The following is a 21,805-nucleotide window of genomic DNA, read 5'->3' as shown; positions in this document are numbered from 1 at the left end:
GTCTTTAAAAGTGAGTAATGCACTGGAGGTTGTTGACTCTCGATCCGATCCGATCGTTGTTCCCCTCTAGCTGAAGCTCTTTCTCTCTGGGTCTCTGTTGGTGTGTTGCCAGCGTCGCAGTCGTATACTTATTTTGCACTGTCCGCTTTGGTTGCTTGTGTGTGCATACACGCATACATACAAATGCATATGCTGTGCGTGTATTTGTGAAGAATCTTTTGTTATGCGTTTTTATTTTTCGGCGTTGTTGTTGCTGTTTGATTTTGTTCACGAGTGTATCCGTATCTCTCTCCCCTGCGAGTATGTGTGTTGTACAAAGTCAAAGTGATTAAACTTTATGCGCAATTTATTTTGCATTCAAGAACAGCTAAACCGAAAAAACGAGCAACAGCATTATGGTTTAGCGCTAATTTAAGGCACTGCCTGTCACATATGCGGCTACAACAGGTTAAGGTGCCCTTATCGATTGGTGTTAATCTGGATATGGAAAATTCCTGCCTTCCTTCCTTCCTTCCGCCCATCTATCCGTCCAGCATTGAAATTATCGCATGTGTTCCATCGGATCGGATCAATCATCAAATACGCGACGGCCCCGCCACCCAGTGATTGACTTCTTGGCAACTGTACGAATGTCGCATGACAACAACGACTGCGATGTCCGGGATGCGGGTGCTGCAAATTGACTCAGAAGTTAATTTTTCTTCTGTTTTATTTGTATGCGTCGTTTTTTGGAGATGGTGACGGGGAGGGGAGTGGGGAATTGCAACATGCGGCTAAATGTTGACACCCAGCAGACGCCACAGTCCACCGCAAAAAAAAAAAGCGGCAGCGGGTCCTGCAAAAAAAAACACAGAAACACGTAATGAGTGAGCAATGGCATTAGGGTGGAAATTTCATAGCAGGGTCTTAAATATTAAAAAATAATTTTTTAATTAATGGAATTGTTTCGTTGATTCTAAGTTTTTCAATATATAGTTGTTTATCTTCTTGGAGAACGATATACATATGTATAAGCTGTCCACCCCAATCGCGTGCAGCCAGCCAATCTCCAGATGCGCGCAATATGTGCTCCTTCCTGGCCGATGCCATCGTCAGGGACACAGTTGCAGTCGCTGCAGTTGTTGTTGTTGTTGCTGTTGCTTTTTCATGTGGCTTTCGCTGCTGCTGCTGCTGGTGCGGTTTCTGGTGCTGCTGCTGTTGTTAATCGTCTTGACAGCGCAGTCACATTGTGCGTGCTGCTCCAAGGCCAGTGCAATATTTTACACAAGTGACATCGCTATCCTCTCCAGCACTCTCCTTGGCACCTCCATCTCGCTCTCTCTTCGCTACAGTCGCGCGCAGCATTTAGCTGGCACTGCATTTCATGGCTGTTTATTTAGCCATTGTTCCCCTCCTTCACCTCTACTGCTCGTCACACTCCCAGTCGCACACATACGCGTATGCAATCGCTTCACACCCACTGTACGAGGAGTTGGAAGCCATATCCATTATCGATCTGAATATGTGATTCATATGTCAGAGCAAGATATGGTACGGGCTGGGCTTGATCCACCAATAAATCCAGCGGAGTAATCGATCATTGTCTTATGCGCGTATTCTACGTTCTATAAAAATATTTCGAACTTTTTTAAATCCGAGTATGAAGTAACACTTTCTTAACACTTCTTTTAGTGTAACTCAGAATAAATAATTATTCTAATACACATTACCAAAAATTTGAATCACACTACAAAAAATTTGATTCTTCTATTTTTTAAGAAATTATCAGATAGACGTGTCTGAGTTAAATCCAAGACAAGTCTACGTCCCATTCGAAATATTTAGTTTTGTAACGCATCATAAATAAAATAATGGAAAGAATGGAAAACATAGCTGAATATCTTAAGGTCCTGTAAGTAGAGACCACTTCAATCCGAAGTTAATTGAGATAATCAATTCAATCCAAATGGCATAGGTTCTTCCACGCGTTCAACACAATCACAATTGATCGGTTGTGTTTAACGGTTGTGGTGGCGGTTGTGTGGATTTTGCTTCTATTCCCTAAATTACGCCGTTTTTTCCTGCGCAACCTGTTCAGGATCTTAAGGACGATTTCAGTAAGCTTAACCATCAAACGCCATGGCCATAAGTTGTCGCCGGCATCCGAAAGTAGACTGTCGATTGTAAGAAAGAAGACTTTGGTTCTGGACATGGACGAAACTTTGATGACAGCGATTGTAAAGGGAGGCCATAGACTTGACAATGAAATGAATGTCCCATTCGATTACCGCTTTACCATGTTCGACTCAGCTTACACAGTTTTCGTGTACAAGCGGCCACATTTGGACTACTTCTTGGATACGGTATCCCAATGGTACAACCTTGTGGTGTACACCACTTCAACGAAGCTCTATGCTGATCCCATATTAACCTTTTTGGACAATGGACGAGGAATTTTAAGGAAGCGCTTGTATCGCCACAACTGTAGCCATATTCATGGGGTCAGGATTAAGCCCGTAAGCCGTGCTTGTGCCGACTTATCCAGTGTTTTTATTTTGGACAATTCATTAATTGAGTGCACATACAACAAGGGCAACGCTATAAAGATCAACAGCTATGTGATTGGCAGTCTTATGGATAATAATCTTCTGTACCTGCTGCCCTTCCTCGATTGTCTGCGTTTCGTTGAAGATGTCCGTTCCATCTTGAAACCAATGAATACCAATAGTTCAGAAGATGTCAAAAACGAGTCTGTTAGTCAACTATTAATATCCTAATATACAATTCTGATTACCCATGAAAAGATTTACAAAATTTTGCAAACTAAGTTGCTCTCAAAAAGCCAGGCGAACTCTTTTAACATCTTCGACTTAGTCATGGTAAGGTATTGGCAAGGGGCGGACCGCTTAGCTTAGTCATAGTCAAAGCCAACCATGTGAATCACTGAGCAAATGACTCGGGCCAAGGTTGCGGCGATAACAGGGCACAGCTCATATTAATCAGAGGCTAGTACAATATGCTCCACTTTATCGGCAAGAGGCCACAGAAACAGCGGGCAACTGCGACAGTGAAAAATGAGCGAATGTCACAAGGATCATAGGGAAGATCTGAGTAGACTCTAGAGCCCTTTAGTTTCATCTCCATTTCGATCGCAGTAGAAACCGAACCGAAACCGGTTGGGAAAAAACACTAAGCAATCCAAAAAGCGAATAATACGACTAGAAAATACCTAGTAAATATATATTTTATACTTTATTTATTATTTTAAGTCGGAGTTAATTTAATTTTAACCTTTTTCCAACACATAAGCGAAAAATGGCATTTAATTTTCATAATTCCTTATTATCTTATCAGTATAAAATAAAGTTGATTGTCAGATAATGGCTATATGTATACTTGAATTGTGTCAAATTTTAGAACCATGAATATAGCCAAATTAATATAGTGCGGTACTGGGATACCATATACCCATCGAACACTAAGGAATTCTTTTCTGGCTAATCCCTAGGTCCAGCTCAGCCATTTGGGTGCGGCAATTAAGTCACCACCACCAACGAGGAGGAAGGAGCTCCAGCCGGGGCCGGGAGGAGAGTTGTGGGAAAGGGTTTTGGGGAAGGGGTCGCGCGTTTCCAGTGAAGATCATTATTGTCTCGTCGCGGATGCTGGCAGAGCGACGGCGGCCCCAAAAAAAAGCAAAAAAAAAACAGCAACAGCAGCAACAACGGGGCAAACAAGTTAATGAACCTGCCCCGAGACGCGTCTGGTCGCAATCCTTGAGAGCCTGTCCAACTAGTTTCGGCTTTGGTCTGGGTCTGAGTCCGAGTTCGCGGCACGCTGCTTTGCGGCAAACCAAAATCTGTGGCATGAATTCTCTGGAAATTATCAAAATTTCATTTCATTGCGAGGCAAGGCGATGCGATGCGGCAGCCAACCAAAATTAAGTTCAACAGCATTCCATGGGTCTGGGCCTGGGCCTGTCTGGGGCCGGACCCGCCGTTGTTTCCTTTGGGCCTGGCTAAGAAGAGCTGAGGGCTCTGTTGTTGATGGTGTGTCGTTGCTGTTGTGCAGCCCCTGCTGTTCTTTCCCCCCCGAGTATCCTTGAGGCCGGGAGTCATTGCCCTCCTCCTACGGGGTCGCATTACACAATTGCAGCTTACGGCCTGTCCTGCGCTCAAGTTACACAGAACTCCAGTGGCCTACTTCCACTTGAATGACCCGTCCCGTCCCATCCATTTCCCATCCCATCCCGCTCTGGTAACGGTGGAACAATGGCCTTTGTACCCCTCGGGCAAGCAACCCCATCCTCATTGCCCCGCCTGAGATCCGATACGATCCCGAGTTCTGAGTCCTGAGTCCTGAATCCCGCTGAATCCTGAGTCAGCCAAAGACAAAGCAACTCATTTTGTCGCATTCAAACAGAAATTAATATAAAACAAAAAGCTCAATCCAATTCCAATTCCATCCAATCCAAAGAGAGAGAGAGAAAGAGAGGGGGGAGATGAAGAGTGAGGGAATATAATTTTATTTTTATAACTGACCTCGAACTTTTGTGCAGTGTGATTGAACTACTGGACCCCTGCCTGATGCGATATCTGTGGGCTCTGTTCAGCACCGCCCCGCGCTCCCCTTCCCTTCTCGCTGTTGCACCATTTGCATGCAGACTGCATACGGAGCCATAGCTATAGTCAGAGCCAAGAGCCTGGGTCTGTGGATGCAATCGAATCGAATCGCGCGGCGTCGTTGACAAACAATATGGAAATTTTACAGAGTGCGCAGAAATAAAAGGGGGAAGCGAAAGCGAATCTTAAATGCTAAAGCAGTGGCCACCGATATGAGGGATGGGTAGAGAGGGAGGGGAAGCAATAGTTTTAGCGCGAAACGTTAAATGCATAATAAATGTGCGTTCTGGCGGTTGGCGGTTGGGAAATAAAATGCGTGCAGCGGCTGCAGTTGGCAGCGCTGCCTTGCACTTTCAATGACCAGCAAAACGATAAGAGAACTAACGAGAGTGAGAGAGAGTGACAGAGAGAGAGAGAGCTTAAGGACAGGAACAGAGGCAATACTGTGGGAACAGCAATGTCAAAGTGTAATTTAGTTTGCTCAAAAATTACAAAAAGATTTTAAGAGACCGAACATGAATAGCAAACTGACGCCTGAATAAATACACCCTGAGTATACATATCTATTAATTATTTAGCATACGTTTTAGTCCAGCAACAAACCACATTTGTTTGCCATACAATCGCAGAGAGAGAGAGAGAGAGCGAGAGAAAAGAAAGATAGTAAAATAGAGAGCGAGAGCGACGTGAGTGGGAGAGAGATCGTCCGCGTGCAGTGTACAGTTCTTTATCAAAAATTGCTTTGTTGCTGTTTGCCGCTGTGCAAATATTTGATATTCTTTTTTATTTAGCAAAAAGGCGCAAAACAAAAGAATCACAAAAAAAAAGACATGAGAAACGAAGAAGAGAATAAATAGAAAGCAGAGGCGTTGAAGCCCCAGCATGATTTGGCTCGAGCCCCTTGTGGTGGAGAGCAACGTGCGCCACTGAACGACGAGCTCCACACACAAAAAATGTTTAGCTGACGTCATTTGTCCTTGAAATCGTATATTTGCCGCAAACTCAAAGCGAAAAATCCGCAAAATTCAATGCACCCGCCGCTGAAGCAGCGACTGCGGCAGCGCAGCCAGCCCCCAAAAAATCGTCAAAGCAGCGACCAACAACAAAACAGTAGATAAGATGACAAAAGCAAAAGCAAAAAAATATAAGGAGTGAGAGAGATGTGAAATGGAAACAGAAGCAGCACCATACACATAATACGAAATTTGCATAGAAAGTGCAGTAATATATCAAAAATAAATGAAGTCGAAAACCCCGAAAATAGCAATAATATGACATATACAATTATTGAATATAAATTAACTTATTTAATTTATACTTTAATAAACAAATTCAAACTCTAACGGCTGGGACCGCCAAAACGAAATAACACCTAACGCCAACAACAACGCATAAATGAGAAAAACCGTTCCAAATATCGATATTTTGTTCTTGCAGCGTAACATTACCGATATATTGGAGATAATCAACTCACCTTCTTCAACTCTTTCTCTAACAATGTTGAAAGGAAATTTCCTAATTGTGTTGTCCCGATTTAACCCAATGGTTGCCATAAGATTCATTGCTCGCGGTTCAACCGCAGGATATCTAGATAATTTAAAAAAGGAAAGGGTATACAAAGTGCCATACTTCACAAAAAAGTCTTGAAATGTAGCAAATATGTAGTTACCGTATAGTTACCATGTCCTGTCCGTCAGTATATTTACGGTATATTTTGATAATGACAAAGTATATTTCTGAGGGTCAGACGGTATATTTTCTCGATAAATCCGCGGCCACACTGGCACTATTATTTATTAAAAGCGTGCGTAAAAACGCTTAAATTTTTTTAAGCCAGAGAACTGCAGCTGCAACAAGAGCACGTGCCGACAGCAGCAACCCAACCCCGAAACAGAGCCTAGCAACCACAACAACCAGGAGCCCCAATCGGAACTCTCTGCGTTTCATTTATTAATGCGAATTGGATTTGTTTAGCCAGCCAAAAGTTGTCGATGTATTGGCAAAAGTAGAAGCAGCAGCAACGCAGCCCCAGTGCCAGGTGAGTTATAATAGAGCATTGTTCTGGGCTTTTAAGTTCTCTCTCTCTCTCTCCGAGTCTCTCCCCCGTATTTTTTGCGTAAGTTCATGTCTGTTGCAAACCAAACTGTGTCAACTAATTATGGAGCGCATGATTGCGGGCCGTTTATAATAATCTTCAGCGCTGACTGCCGTGCCGTGCCCGCCTGCCTGTTCACTCCACCGCTGCCTTATCAGCGTTTATCTGGTCTTTTGCCCTTTGCCCTGCGCGTTTTGCTTCTTTTTCTATTTTTTGCAAGCCTGCACATTTGTGCGAATGAATGTCTAAAAATCGAAATCAATAGAAAACTATCGACAACAGGTTCCGTTCGATCGTACCGCCAGGGCCAGGCAGCCTGCTCTCGGTAGTGTTTTGGAGCCCATGTATTGTAACGTAGCCGTTGAAATCTACACGTTTGTTTGCGCAGAGCTTATACGGGTCGTATCATTACTGTGATATGCTAATCTCAATGCCCACGCGTATCTGACTGAAGTTGACGGCCCGGCCAGTTTCGTAATTCGTAATTAACAATCTCCCCCTCCTCTCCGTCTCTCTCGCTCCATATGTGTGCTGTGGCTCGGTGCCGCTCTTCCACACCAAACAGATACTCAGCGTCGACATAGACGTATTGTAAATCGATAAGCCAGCCGGCCCCCAAGATACACCCACGCGGGCACACAGACGGACACAGAATGGGCCAAACACTGTCCGAGCCGGTAACTGCCAAGGAGTCGTCGTACTGCCAGAACTCTGTGTTCCGTGTCGGCTCAAGCTGCATGCAAGGATGGCGCATCAACATGGAGGACTCACACACACACATTCTCTCGCTGCCGGATGATCCGGGCGCGGCCTTCTTTGCCGTCTACGATGGCCATGGCGGTGCCACGGTTGCCCAATATGCGGGCAAGCATCTGCACAAGTTCGTGTTAAAGAGACCCGAGTATAATGACAACGACATCGAGCGGGCGCTACAGCAGGTAAGTGTAGCTGGGATTACTCACTGCCACTCAGAGGTGACAATGCTAACGATAACCGTCATGATGATGCAATTCTAGGGCTTTCTGGATATTGACTATGAAATGCTGCACAATGAGTCATGGGGCGATCAGATGGCTGGCTCTACGGCTGTGGTCGTTCTTGTGAAGGATAGCAAACTGTATTGCGCCAATGCCGGCGATTCGCGGGCGATTGCCTGCGTGAATGGCCAGCTGGAGATACTCTCCATGGACCACAAGCCCAACAACGAGGGGGAGTCGAAGCGCATCATCGAGGGCGGCGGTTGGGTCGAGTTCAACCGTGTTAATGGCAATCTGGCACTTTCCCGGGCGCTGGGCGATTTTGTCTTCAAGCGTTCGAACAAAAAGCCGGAAGATCAAATCGTCACAGGTGAGAAATGCATGTTTAAATCGCTGTTCTCATTGTTCTCATAATCCATTATCACCTTGCGTTTTCGTTGTTCTTACTACGCTACAGCCTACCCGGACGTGGAGACACGGAAAATCATGGAAGATTGGGAATTTATCGTACTGGCCTGCGACGGCATTTGGGATGTGATGAGCAATGCGGAAGTGCTTGAGTTCTGCCGCACTCGCATCGGAATGGGCATGTACCCAGAGGAGATATGCGAGGAACTGATGAACCATTGCCTGGCCCCCGACTGCCAAATGGGCGGACTCGGTGGGGACAACATGACCGTCGTCCTGGTCTGCCTGCTGCACGATAAACCCTACAGCGATTTAATTGCCCGCTGTCGGAATAGCAATAAGACGGCATTCGAGCAAGACGCCGGCACGGCAACAAAGACCACACAGTCCAATGATAACATGGCCGAGACACAGACCTCGAGCCCTACTACCACAAACACAACCACAATCAGTCCCAATTCCAGCCTGATCACGCCCAGCGAGGCGACCAACAGTTCCGAAGAGCAGAAGAAACTGGAGAAGGAGGCACAAGATCCGCTGCTGGCAGCATCCGAGATGCAGTTAAACTATATCTACTAGTGCGCCTTATGATTAATTAGGGTATCCTCGAAATACCGCTTAGGTCAACTCTTTATACTTACAAGTGTTCTTGGTTAAGTTTTATAGACACAAGAGACACACACACACACACACCACAAACAAACAAACATGCCACACACGCAAACAATCCTTACCAAAATGTTTAGCTCCCACGAATAATTTTTGTTTATTTTAGTTTATCCCCGCGTCCCGTCCCACCCTTATCGATGTGTGTATGTATAATATGTATATGATATGTACGATTATATATACATTTGAATTACTATGTTTTGTGATGCCCAAGCAGAATGGAAAAAAAAATTGTATTACTCGTTTAGTATTTATGTACCTAAAACTATACTTGTCAGAGTTTCGGGATTGATCTTTATAAGGAGAATGTTTTTTACCCAAAGGAGAAGAAAAAGGAAGACAATGAGTTTTTGAAATTGAAAATAAAGCAAAATGTTTTGTAGTGCCCAAAAGTGAAGTGTTTTAAATATAGTTTTTGATTCTCGGCTGAAACTGGGACTCCAACGAAATCCTTTGTCTGGATCTTGTTGTACAGTTGTTTCTACTCAAAACAGCACTGAGTTAGATTGAAGGAATCGATTATTTGGTTTGTGGAACCAAGGAACTCGTTTAGTGTAGATATCCCTGTACCCTCCTGATTCAGGCAACATTGCCTGTTTCGAGAGTTAAAATCCCTTCCATATGCACTCGTTTGTGGCCAAAACGATCCGTGTTCCCCCGTTAAGCAATAACTTGGACTGTTTTGTACAGCTTTTCTTGCTGGTTATCGCTCGCTTTATTGTTTGACATGTTTCTTGTGTTGTTTTTTCTTTCTGCTATCTACATTTAATCTACATTACGCCCGCTTGTTGTTCTCTCCTTGTTCTTTTCTTTTATTATTTGATTTTCTTTTCGTTTATATGATACATACAATAAAATAAAATAATCGTGTGTTGTGTGTATGGTGTGCTGTGTGTGTGTGTGTTTTGTGGTCATGAAATGTTTTCCCTCTCTGTGTATTTGTGTTAGTTTTTAGCTCGTAAGTATAAATTTTATTTAAACTTTTTGCTATATTTTCATTACGAGTACAGGTTTCTTCTTCAACAACACCATTATCATCGTGTGGGTGATTTTTACGTACAAATTGTTCACTCTTAACCATATATCTATATATATATATATCTATATTATTTATATATATATATATATAGATAGGGGGAAATGAATTACGCCTTTTCGTGTTTTGGTTGTTTCTCAGTGTTTGTATTTTTATAATTTTTTTTTTGCTCCGTTTTATTATAATATTTATATTTTATTTTATTTATGTATGCCATATTACAGACACTCAATTATGCATTATCTCTGTTGGTTGGTTGTGTGGCTTTCGCTGCTGCATCGAGAGGGGGGAGGGGGGATATTGTATGATTTTATAGTTAGTTTATAGTTTTAATCATATGCAATTTTATAAACCATTTTGTTTTCTTGTCGCTTTACAGTTATCAATTTCGGTACAATTACAGTTGATTACACGTACATATTCTTCTTTTTGTAAGTATATATATATATATCTTTTTATATATGTATTACTCAATTACATATTTGCATTTTTGTTTTCTTTTTTTTAACAGACAGGTTGGTGCTGATTTTGTTGTTCTTGTTCTTGTTGTAGCTTTTTCTAGTGATAACAATGTGCGTAAGCATTCTTCTGTTTAGCTTTCATTTGCAGCTTATGGGTAGTACATAAAAGCAGAGACTTAACCCATGGTAAATAAAGGAACGCCTGATCTCTAGCCATTAAAATATAGTTCATGAAAGATGATATTATAGGTATGGGTGCCCCACGCTCTTCAGAAGCAAAGCTTCACAAATTAAAAGAGGAAACGGAAAAATAAACTTATCTGCTGGCAGTGCCATAAAGAATGGTCAATGGTAAGGCGATGAAAGCATGACATGAGGATAGAATAGAACCAGGGCATAGAATAGACCCTCTGGCATATAGTATGTACATTTGATTGGTGTGGCCGAGGGTCATTCCATTATGTGTAATTTAAAGATGCTTCCTTTCTTGTGTGTGTTTGTGTGGGTCTGAGTATGGGGGGGATGCTAGCTATGGGCGTGGCATGCCTGCTCAATTTCTAATCGTATTATTTTGTAAATATAACAAGGTGTCATATGCGCTGCTTAATCATACAAAAATAAATAACTTAAGAACTCAGGTTTACAATGTAACAATTTAATTTAATTTATTGTATTGCCTTAAAATTATTCAACATCAACAATGTTTCTTTACTTTCTCTATACCCTACTACTCTCATTCTCTTCGCTTCGCTTCTCTCTACTGTTCTCTTTCTCTGCGTGTCTCTCTCTCTGTGTTTGTGTGTGTGGTGTGTTGTGTCTAGGTGTGAACATGTCTGGACGTGTCTGCTGCTGGAGGAAAACCCAATTGGGCAGTCGTTTTTCCGTATATTTCATTTTGTTTTTTTTGTCGCACACAATTGACGATCCGTCAGTTGCATAATATCACATCTCATTGCCGGAAGAACGGGGCTGCCTCGCATCCAGCTCCCCAACCAACAACAGCCGCACAGCCGCACGCTCGCTCAACCGATCAATCTTCCGCTCTAACATTTTCACCTAAAGCAGTCCGCAGTCCAAGTTGGTGTCCGCCCTACTGAGGTTCCACTGTAGAGTGTTCTCTGTCTGTGTTTGCTATTGTGGCAGCCGACAGTGTGAGTGATGAGCACAACAAAATCATTTGAGAACGTTCGAAACTAATGTCTGGGGTGTATGGGGATTGGGTTGGGTTGGATGATAGTTAGGGAGAGGGTTGGGTTGCGTCTTTCATCAAATGGGGAAGATACAAACTATAAACTATGAATTATTTAAAGTTAAATTTTTAGTGTCCCGAGTACACGACGAACCACTGAGCAAGGTATAATATGTGTGGGGGTGGCTGTGTCTCCCTATCTATCGCATCGACCCCTAAACCAGTGACAGGAAAGCCCCCCGCGCCGTCTGGTCAAATATCAGTTGGGCGAATGAATGAATCATTGGTTTGATTCAATGAGTGTTTGTTGGTTTGTTTGTTTGTTTTCATTTCACTGTGAGGTTAAGTTAGATCCTAGAGGCAGTTGAGTGATTGAGTGTGGGAGCATGATTCTGTGCGAGCAAGGGGAGTGTGTGTGTGTGTGATTGAGGGAGGGAGGGAGGACACAGTTTTGGTTCTTGGCTCAGTGGTCTGACTGTACTTGCGTGTCACACCATAATATAATAGTTAGTATAGGCACTTAGCATATTCGATTGTTTTCATAGAAACAAAGTATATGTTTACATATTTGTATGTTTGTATATATATATATATATATTGGTTTTCAGTTTTAGTTTTCTTTCTCGTATTTTTGTTACATTTTCATTTACATTTCGGTAGAAAGTCTTCAGTTTAAGAGTTAATTTTTCTCCTTCTCCTTCTTCTCTTTCGTTATTTTGATTTTGGATGAGTTTCGTTTTACGGGAAAACATTGTTCGGTTCATTTCATTCACAGTGTGTTCATCAGCACTAACTTAAAGAGAAACAAAGGTATCGTTTGCCGTTTAGTATTCTATTCTATGACAAATAATATTGAAATCGATCGTTAGTTTTGGGCGTGTGAGTGTAAGTCTGTGTGTTTGTTTGTGAAAGGCGGGCGCAGTTTTGTTCTCAAATAAAAGTTGAAAATAAGAAAAAAAAAAAAGAGTTGAATATTACTTGCAGTTAAGTGTGAATATTCATTCGCATTTCTAAACTTAATTCTTAGGCCTAGAGTAGTTTGTATATATATATATATATATTTATATTTATATCTCTCTCTATTTATGCGCACACATTTAGATATCGCGTGCACGCTCTTAAGACTACTGATTATTCCTCCTCCTCCTCTTCTTCAGTTGCCAATGGATGATGTTATGAATTAGGGATCAAATAACATGCTTCTCAAATAAATCAGGACGACTCTTCGTAAATCATTTGTTTGTGCGTAATAAAGGAAACCAAAATCGATAATGAGCATCATTATACAGAGGGGTGGTAGCATTATAAATTGAGAGACAGTTTAACATAATAGAATCTGTTTTTAAATGCCTATTTGTGTTGTCCTAAACCTCGTAGAATTTCGTGTGTGAGTGTGTTTATTTTTTCATTATAGTGTTATGGCACCTTTTTGTATATAGAGTGTATTTTGTGTGTGTTTTGGTAAGTGTAGAATACATTCTTTGTAGGCTTATATACAGAGTTGTAAATTTAACATTGGATAGTGTCTGTCTTATGAGCTGAGCTGAGCTGTAGCCGTGTCCACCTACGCTTTATAAGGATAGAGTTTAGTTGCTTTAGCAATGCACTAACTTTGATTAAGAATAATTCTCCTTTTCTTCGTGTACTTTTCTTTTCTTTGCTTCTTGAAATAGACGTGAAACCATCAAACTGAGAAAATTGCCATTCATCGCGTGGAAACAAATGCAATTTTAAAATATATAAGTTATTCTCATAAGTATCTAAATGAAGGATATACTCAGGTGTAGGGGTGGGTGGGGTTGTGGTCTTGGCTGTGGCCAAGGGTAAGGGCAGTTGGTCTGCGTGTATGTTCCGTGTGTAAGGGATCCCTTATGTCGTGAACTAAGTACGAGAATCCACTTTAATAAAATATTTGTGTATAAAAAAAATAAACCATTCGCTCAAACAAGACCAACTGATAAAATGTTACAATGGTTCCAAACAATATATCAATATATATATATAAATGTATACTCGTATATATCTAATTAATAGAAGTAACCCTAACTTCTGGGACTAGCGGAGACATAGCTATGTATATAGATAACATATACGCCATATACTCGTATCTGTGTACTTCTGTTTTGGCTATAAACATTAAGTTAGATGTGAGTGTGTGTCGCGTGTGTTGTGTGGTGTGGTGTGGTGTTGTGTGTGTCGCGTGTGAGTGTAAGCAAAATGTAAATAATGAATTACTAAACGTAGATAATAACGTAATCAACGTATGATTCATGATGCATGAGTCTCATCAAAAATTTATCAGTAAAATCGTTTACAATGTGTATCTTTTCTTTTGCTCTGTTTTGTCGTTCGATGCAAGTTGGCTAACTAAAATCAAAACTTAGACTTATTCACTCGGTAATCATTAATGGTAATCGTAATCATAGCTTAGGCATATTCATCATCTCTTCGTCTACACTTATCCTCTCTCCATTCTCCATTCAGTCATTCATCCATTCGTTATTCTCCAAATATCATCGCTGCTCATCGCTCTAGTCCACGGTGTACCCCTCAAGCTTAGGTAAAGACGTAGATCAACAGTAACCGATAACTGATTAAGCATATACATATATATGCGTATATACATATATGCGGGTAAATAGCTGGAGAAAGGGGTATGCACCATTCATTATTCCTTTATTCCTTTGCCTACTAATATGATAACTGGTCCAAGCTTCGCCTGCTTCTCCATCCCATCTCATCATCTGCTCCTTTCTCTTGAGCAGCGGCGAAAGCTGTGAGCACAACAAAATGGGGGATTAGGAGTCCATTATAATGCGACTGAAATGAATGAACACTCACCTTTTGTATGCCTCCTTAGTTAGCTGGTAAATATCTATAGCATAGCACTTATAGATGTAACAAAAATTGTTCTGGTATTTACACATGGAATTTCATATATTTACAGGCAGATGCATTATCAGAGGCATCCTGCAAAAGGTCTCTTACAGTTGCCTCGCTTTTGGCAACGACTTTCCCTTCCCCTAAGAGTTGTTGTGGGCCCTGGACTTGCGGTTGCCGCCAGTCCCCGAGCCTACATTGGCATTGGTATTGTGCTCTGTCCCTGAGCCGTAATGTTGCTGATGATGTTGCTGTTGTTGGTGTTGGTGCTTCTCCTTGCTCTGGTGGCGCCCACCACCGGCCATGGGCGAGGCATGGGAGCGGACATCTGCATTGGAAAAACCACCTTAAATACTTATACATTCGGGATACGTGAGTGTCCCACTAATCGTACTCATACCTTTCTCCTTGGCACCGACGGCATTGCTGCCTTGAGCTGAATTCATTGTCTGTGTACCGCTGGCAGCTTTGGCAGACAGCAAAGCATTGACGGCCGGGGAGGCTCCTCCTGCTATACGCTTCTCGGTGGCGACCACACTCTTCTCCACAGCGGCAGCGATTGTGGTGGGATCACCAAAGACTAGATCCATCTTGTGGCTGCCAGTGGGCGAAAGGGTGCCGGTGGAGGCACTTCCATCCTTGCTGTCCGTGGAGGCCTTGTGGTGCTGGGCTACCTGGGCGTAGCTCAGCTTGCTCGCCGTGGCGGCGGCAATGTTCTCGTTCGATGTGGAGGTGGCAACGCTCTTCTTGCTGGCTGGATCCTTGGTCAGGCTTGCCTCCTTCTTGGCGTGCAGGGCGGCAACGGAGGGCGGTTTCTTATGCTGGCTGAGGCTGCACTCGGCCAGGCTGGCGGTTAAACCGGTCGCAACTGTCGCCACACTGCAGGCGCCAGCGCCCGCGGGCACGGCAGTGATTGCCCCCGCGCCCCTTGCATAATCGTTTAGGGCAGCCAGCGGTGGCAGCTGATGCTGCTGCTGTTGCATAGTCTGGACGTAGGCTTCGGCCAGACGTTGCGGCGGATGCTGCTGCAGCAGCGGCTGCTTTGGATGCATTTCATCCTCAGTCTTGTTTGATTTATCCAGCTGCTGGGCAGAACCAGGTCCGGCTCCGGCTCCTACCCCGACTCCGGCTGCGGCTGCCTCATCCTTGCTGCTGGCATTGATATTTGGTGTTAGACACTTTATCACATGGGTCGAACTGTTACTGGAGCTCTGCTTCGTAACGTTTTTAGTATTGTTGCCCTCGAGGGGCGCGTACTCCACGGCGGGCGTGGGACTGACCGGCACATTTCGCTGATGCTGCTGGAAGTTGGGGGGCAAATGCGGCTGTGGCTGTGGTTGTTGCTGCTGCTGCTGCAGCTGGGTCTGATTCGGATGGTGTTTGCTTTGGACAGTCTCCTTGCGAGCCTTGCCCTTGGCTCCCCCTCCGCCACCACCCCCGCCAGTACGGACCACGTCCGAGAGACGGTTCTCGGACCAGTTGTTGGCAGCTACAGAGACAGCAGCACTGTTGGCCAGATGAGCAATACCTTCGCCCTGCTGATAATTGCTTGAACGCTGCTCATCGCTGGTCTCCACGCTGCCGCTCAGCTGCTGCTGCTGATGAAGAGTTTGTTTCTGTGTTAAGGCAGGCGCAGAGGAGGACGAGTTGGAGTTGTGCACGGACGCGCTATTGGCCTGAGGAGTGTGTGGCGTGCTTACCGATGCTGACGAGGCTGGCAGTGGTGGGAAGGCGGTTGCCTCTAGATCAAACTGCGGCGGTTGCACTGGCACTGCCGGCTGCTGTTGTTGCTGCTGCTGCTGTTGTTGCTGCTGATGCTGGTGTCCCTGGTAGCCCAGGGTAACGTGATGCATGCCACGCTCATTGGAGGCATTGCCGTTTCCACCCGAAACGCTGTTGTTGCCAGATCCACCGCCTCCGGCTGCAGCTCCACTGCTGACGCCCACTCCTCCGCTGTTCCCTACATTGCTTCCGATGGAATTGTGGTGATGATGGTGGTGATAGTGGTGACTCGATCCCTGCTGCTGTCCCGCTGCCAGGTGGTGCTGCGAGGACAGGGCGTTGTGGTGATGGTGATGCGAGCTGTTCGACATGGACGAGTGCTGGGCGTGATAGTTAGGATTATAGTTGTTGCCCTTGTAGTTGCCCCGGTGCTGGGGCGGTGGTGGTGGTACATCGTGAATATTGTAATGGCTCTCCCGATCACCGCCGCGATGGGAGGGACCACCGTTGCCTGACTGCACATTGCTGGCGGAAGACGAGGACGATGAAATCATCTGCTGTTGCTGCTGCTGATGCGGCGCAGACGGAGAGGTGCCAAAGAGCTAAGATGGGTGCAAAGAAGCGTCAGGTTAAGAAATGAGAAAATCCTAACTTAATCAGATATGACTTACCCCCACTCGACCGCTTGGAGAATAATTAATAGTGCCGCCCTCCTCATCGCGACGACGACGACGTGGACGCGTCTGCCATTGCAGCGGCTCCTTGCTGATTGATGTGGCCATCGACGAGGATGAGCTGGCCGACATATTACTGCTGCGATTGACTTGTTGCATAGCATGCGAACCATGGTCCACATTCTCCACCGCCTCCTGCATCTCAACTTGCTGATGCTGCGGCTGCTGCTGCTGCGTCTGTTGCTGCTGGGAGGCATGGTGGGCCACCAGATGATGTTGGTGCTGACTGGGCTGCGGGGCCAGCGTCAAGGTAGCCGTAGCCTGAGGACTGGCATAAGATACCTGCGGTGTGCTCGCGCCGCTAGAGGAAGCCAAATGATAGTGCTGCTGCTGTGATTGTCCCTGTCCCTGTTGTTGTTGCTGTTGCTGCTGCTGCTGCTGGGCCTGAAGATGGTGGCCATGTGTGGTCAGACCCTGGGCCTGGGTGCTGTAGTGGTGGTGGGTGGCCACTGCACCTCCATAGCTCTTGTCCAGGTTCTTCTGCATGCCACCTGCCATTGGATTGTAGGGATGAGAAGAGGGTCAACGTTAAGGGGTTGCGATAAACTCTTACCCTTCCAATTATTACTCTTGATGGTATTATAGTGGCGATTGGAATTGTTCACCTGCCCCGTTGCCTGCTGCTGCTGTTGGACTTGGACATGGGCGGAGCTGGTCGGTTGCTGCACCTGCTGCTGCTGTAGTTGCTGGTGAACCGGCTGTTGCTGGGCCTGCTGCAGCGAAGCCTGATGCAGTGGATCCACAATATTTGCCGGCACCACGCTCACCATGCCACCAGGAATACCCCCCGCTAGCTGGATGGGCACAATACTCCCGCTCTGGATATGGGATGGAGTCTGTGTATTGCGCGGGGGTTTGCTCCGGGGCTCGCCGCGTGGTCCCGAGTTGCCGCCACCTCCCATATTGTTGGGATTGCCGCGGTGACTATTGTTGTAGCGGCCGCCACCACCACCCTGCGGTTTGGATGTGACAATCGTTTGTGCGGTGGGTGGAGGTGCGGCGGCAAAGCTGGCTACAGCCTGCGGAGCCAATGCATTGGCGGCATAGATATTGCCACCAATCTCATAGAAGTTCTGGCCATGCCCGGCAGTGGTCACAGTGCCGGGTGGCCATGGACCAGCCATCAAACCGGGATAGAATTGATTCTGTTGAATCGGCTGCAGAGAGAGGGAGAACATGAGTATCATACCATCTCAGATGTATGTCAAAGAGTTTTGATTACTTACAATCACTACCGGATTATTGTAGGGAACAGAGGCGGGGCCAAGGACTGCCCCATTGGTGGTATACAAGTATCGCTGTGGGGCGGACGCATAGCTGACAGCGGCAGCCCCAGCCCCGGAAGGATCATACACTGCGGCAGTCGGTGGCGATGTGAGACGGTAGCCGTTCTTAATATTTGGTACAGCTTGTATTCTATTGATAAACGATTTGGGCTTGATGCGGGCCATAATGGGCTTGCCCTGAAACTCCTTGATCTCCTCGCGCAGATACTTGAAGGCCTTTTGCGCATCCTCGTCCGACTCAAATGTGATGTACCACGAATTGTTGGCAGCAAATTCGCAGGATATTGGCCTCGGGCAGTTCTCATTGCTGAAAAGAGCCTGCAGCAGAAGGAAATCGAATTAGCATTTGAGTACAGGAAATGAGAAGGAGGAGGTGCTGAGCTAAGCTGATGGCAAACCTTGACGTCATCGAGGGGAGTGTTGTTGGATATCTCGCGTAGTATGATGATGCAACGCTTGCGATTGGGACGCACGCGCAGGCCCTCGTCATCCACCTGAACGTTGGGCGACTCACGCAGCACCTCAGTAATAAGTTTGATGTCCTTGCTTAGTTTCCTAACAAGATTAAATCTGGCCACAGTCCATATGGGCACATATTGGTCGCTATCCATCTGCGACAGCAGGTAAGTATCATTCGCCAGATTCTCTCTATGGAAGCGACAGGGAAAGAGAAATAGTCAGAGGGAGAACAATCTTTGGATTAACCATAAATAAATATACCTTGAAAAGTAGTACTCAAGCTGAGTAGCCAGCATTTGCTTAAGCTTGTCCATCGGTAGATTCGGATCGTCTCCAGCTGGGACATTGGGGTTGTTACCCTGCTGTGGCTGTAGCTGCTGCTGCAGCTCTGGGTTCTGGGTGGGCAGCGGTCCATTGGCAGGCACTGGGACCGGTAGCTGAACGGGAACAGGAACCTGAACCGGCACTACAATGTGTTGGGGTTGCGGCTCAATTGCAACTAAATTCGTATTATTAACACCAGGTACCAGGGCATCGGTTGTGTAGCAGACGACGGTGCCATCTTGGGTCTGGCCAATTGCCCCATTCATGATGGCGAATTCTGGATTATCGATGCTCTCAGCAGCGGCACCAGCAACGGCAGCGCCTCCTCCTACAACCACTCCGGAGTTAGCCACGCCTTGTGCCTGTGGCGGCGGAGGCGGATGTCCGTATTGCAAATGCTGTGCGGGATGAGCCTGAATGGTCTGAGGAGACTGTTGCTGCTGTTGTTGCTGCTGCTGCTGGTGTTGTTGGTGGGTGTGTGTATGAGCAATAATCTGCTGCTGGTGTGGATGAGGCTGCTGCACCTGAACCTGCACCTGCTGTGGATGCTGATGTGAAAGCGGAGCGGTCTGTGGCGCTGCCACGGCTGCGACTGTAGCGGGGGCAGCGGCTGCTGGGGCGGCTGTGATCAATGGTATGTGGGCTGCTGCGTTTGGGGCTGCGATCTGTGTTGTGGTGCCGAATAAGTTGGTAGCTAACATTGCCGTTTCGACAGGAACATTGGCGTAGACCGGCGGCTGGATCTTGACTGCATCTGCATTCATATAGACATATCCTCCTGCAATTAAACAAGAGCAAACGTGTGCATGCATTAGTTTCTGTGTGTGCGTTCAAGTGAAGTTTATAAACAAGGTCATTTGTTGTTGTTGCAGACGTAATGGGAAACTTTCGTAATCGGACGACGCCAGTGACGTGACGTGACGCTAGGAAAATGCTTAGAAAACTCTCCCAGCCAAACCAGATTTTATATTATAAACAAATAAATTTAATGCCAGCATAGCCACAGATGGACGAGCTGTGCTGCCCCTGCTTATCTGGTGCCAGTGCCAGTGGCTGCCACCGTCCCCAAAATCAAAACTTCTGCCTCACCTTAAGGCGTTGCGAGAGCAGCAACTTATGCGTGTTCTTCTTCAACCCACTGTACGTACTCTCTATTCGCACACAAGTGCAGCAGCAGCCGTGGACGCAGTGTGGGGGTGAGGGTTTGGGTTTGCGTTAGATGGCAGGCATATGTGTTTGTTTTTGACATCTGAAAATAATATTACTACTAACCTAGGTAATATTCCATGGTAACGTATGTTGAAATTATCCGGAAATTCCACACAAAGACACAGTCGGTTTGCTTTTAAATATATTTTTTCCTCCTCTTTCGAACAAACGGAACGCCTCAACACTTACTCGCAACACTCACACACACACACAGTCAAACGCGGCACACTCACACACACATACACACACACACACACAGCATATACACACGCACACAGTGGCAGTCGTGTTGCCACCCAGTCGAGGAGGCTTTTCGATTTGGAAAATTTGATTTTCACTTTGATATTCTTATTGCATGAAACTTGATTACAATGCGATGCGAACAATCAAAGGCAGGCAATCAAAGCTGCAACACACTTCTTTTCGCTGTTTCGCTATTTATTTATACTACTGCTGCTGCGGCTGCTCCTCCTCCCCTGTTCCTGTACATTTTCTTCAACTTCTACGCGACCGTTGTCGTCGTCGTCGTTTAATTTTCCGTGGCCTGGTGGTATGAATGACTTAATTTTGTTTCTTTTTCTGTGGCTATTTTCGCTTTCCTTTCTATTCTTTTTCTTCCCCGCTGCTGACTTTTTTCGTCTTCGTTTTTTCGTAGTTTTTTTTTTTTTTGCACACGCAGAGAATAAAATTGAAATTGGTCGAGAGGCTTTGAGGCAATTGATTTTTTACTTTATTTCACACCCAATTTGCACCGACACCGAGCCGACAGAGTAGCACAACAAATTTTGTATTGCTTGCAAATGTTCTAAATAATAAATTGTTCTTTTTAGTTTTTTTCACAACGAACTTGTCACGCGAAAAATCCAAAAATTCACTTCTCATCGTCATAGAAAACTTTCGCCGTTCCTCTGTCACCGTTTCGATAGGCTCCCGAAATCTGCACGGTTGCATGCGATAAATATATAAAATATGTGAATCGGGATCGTAATGGGAATGATGGAATAGAGACCTAGAACTTAATTTTGCAAAACGAAAACACTAACTATATAGCATTAAGATGTACATATTAATACAAGCGAAACGTCCCAACAGAATTGGCTGCGACAGCCCCCAGAGCCGAACAGCCTCTGGGAGCTGTCAGCTTTGGCTGGGAGTGAGTTTTTTGATACATAATATAAGGGGACATTTAACTGGGTATGAAATGGGTCTGTACAGATTTTTGTGTCATGCATGCGCATCAAATTTGAAATTATTTGTATCAAGCAGGGTATGTGAGCCCAGTATGGTTGGTGGCGAAAAGTAGCCCATTCCCCCTTCCCCATAAAACAAAAAGATAAATAATATTCTTGTGCACTTGTACTTACGCCGCTCAACGTTTGTTCTATCACCCTCCAGTTAACTATTTCCTGCGGCTACAATATCAAAATTGTAAAACCACTTGTTATGTGTTCTAGTGGCACGGCACAGTGGCGTTCCGCGGTACACTACACGTAGTACGTACACTACGCTACACTGAAATCCACGTTTTTCCAACTATTTATTAAACTCGGCACGAAAACTTGTGCATTTGATGGTGCAGATCAAATTGCTGCATTGAGAGATTGCAGCAAACTTTTTTTAACCAGCAAAAGCAATAAAACACGCAAAAAGCAGCCCACTCGGTCGTGTTAAGTGTATATAATATATAATATTGACATATCAATATATCGATATATATATGCAGGTGATATTTTTTGTAGACTGTCGAAAATGTATTAA

At 45.0% G+C, this 21,805-nt stretch overlaps 3 protein-coding genes across 7 annotated transcripts; 2 read left to right on the top strand and 1 right to left on the bottom strand.

Annotated features, from left to right (window-relative positions):
• The first annotated feature begins 1,680 nt into the window (after window positions 1-1,680).
• Window positions 1,681-3,234, top strand: LOC111064817 (CTD nuclear envelope phosphatase 1 homolog). Its single transcript, XM_022352606.2, has 2 exons — window positions 1,681-1,891; window positions 1,955-3,234. Exons 1-2 carry the CDS (start codon window positions 1,851-1,853, stop codon window positions 2,754-2,756), a joined length of 843 nt encoding a protein of 280 aa, XP_022208298.2. The 5' UTR covers window positions 1,681-1,850; the 3' UTR covers window positions 2,757-3,234.
• Window positions 3,235-6,379: 3,145 nt separating this feature from the next.
• Window positions 6,380-9,139, top strand: LOC111064899 (probable protein phosphatase 2C T23F11.1). The gene is made up of 4 exons (XM_022352741.2): window positions 6,380-6,636; window positions 7,259-7,631; window positions 7,710-8,040; window positions 8,128-9,139. The coding sequence occupies exons 2-4, from the start codon at window positions 7,347-7,349 to the stop codon at window positions 8,655-8,657; spliced, it is 1,146 nt and encodes a 381-aa protein (XP_022208433.1). The 5' UTR covers window positions 6,380-6,636; window positions 7,259-7,346; the 3' UTR covers window positions 8,658-9,139.
• Window positions 9,140-9,432: 293 nt separating this feature from the next.
• Window positions 9,433-21,718, bottom strand: LOC111064897 (la-related protein Larp4B). Of its 5 annotated transcripts, none has more exons than XM_022352738.2 (10): window positions 20,111-20,970; window positions 18,776-19,616; window positions 18,454-18,703; window positions 17,996-18,373; window positions 17,323-17,926; window positions 16,707-17,260; window positions 16,014-16,637; window positions 14,714-15,911; window positions 14,275-14,641; window positions 9,433-14,207 (listed from the first exon to the last, which is right to left on the bottom strand). In XM_022352738.2, exons 1-9 carry the CDS (start codon window positions 20,124-20,126, stop codon window positions 14,457-14,459), a joined length of 4,650 nt encoding a protein of 1,549 aa, XP_022208430.2. In that variant the 5' UTR covers window positions 20,127-20,970; the 3' UTR covers window positions 9,433-14,207; window positions 14,275-14,456. The 5 variants fall into 5 exon arrangements, with proteins under 5 accessions (XP_022208430.2, XP_022208431.2, XP_022208428.2 ...); XM_022352739.2 differs by having other exon boundaries at window positions 14,714-15,908; XM_022352736.2 differs by lacking the exon at window positions 20,111-20,970 and adding an exon at window positions 21,412-21,718 and having other exon boundaries at window positions 14,714-16,637.
• Window positions 21,719-21,805: the final 87 nt, after the last annotated feature.

The sequence above is a fragment of the Drosophila obscura genome, unplaced genomic scaffold (genome assembly GCF_018151105.1).
Source record: "Drosophila obscura isolate BZ-5 IFL unplaced genomic scaffold, ASM1815110v1 contig_208, whole genome shotgun sequence".
Classification (NCBI taxonomy): domain Eukaryota; kingdom Metazoa; phylum Arthropoda; class Insecta; order Diptera; family Drosophilidae; genus Drosophila; species Drosophila obscura.
The sequence above is the reverse complement of the archived record's forward strand: the minus strand, read 5'-3'. Positions and strand labels throughout refer to the sequence as shown.

Coding starts and splice junctions, on each gene's coding strand:
- LOC111064817 (XM_022352606.2), top strand. CDS start 1,851: ATGGAAAGAATGGAAAACATAGCTGAATATCTTAAGGTCCT. Junction 1,892..1,954: donor GCTGAATATCTTAAGGTCCT/GTAAGTAGAGAC, acceptor CAAATGGCATAG/GTTCTTCCACGCGTTCAACA.
- LOC111064897 (XM_022352735.2), bottom strand. Junction 18,374..18,453: donor CTCCCCTCGATGACGTCAAG/GTTTGCCATCAG, acceptor CTTCTGCTGCAG/GCTCTTTTCAGCAATGAGAA. Junction 17,261..17,322: donor CAAGAGTAATAATTGGAAGG/GTAAGAGTTTAT, acceptor ATCCAATGGCAG/GTGGCATGCAGAAGAACCTG.
- LOC111064899 (XM_022352741.2), top strand. CDS start 7,347: ATGGGCCAAACACTGTCCGAGCCGGTAACTGCCAAGGAGTCGTCGTAC. Junction 7,632..7,709: donor TCGAGCGGGCGCTACAGCAG/GTAAGTGTAGCT, acceptor ATGCAATTCTAG/GGCTTTCTGGATATTGACTA. Junction 8,041..8,127: donor GGAAGATCAAATCGTCACAG/GTGAGAAATGCA, acceptor ACTACGCTACAG/CCTACCCGGACGTGGAGACA.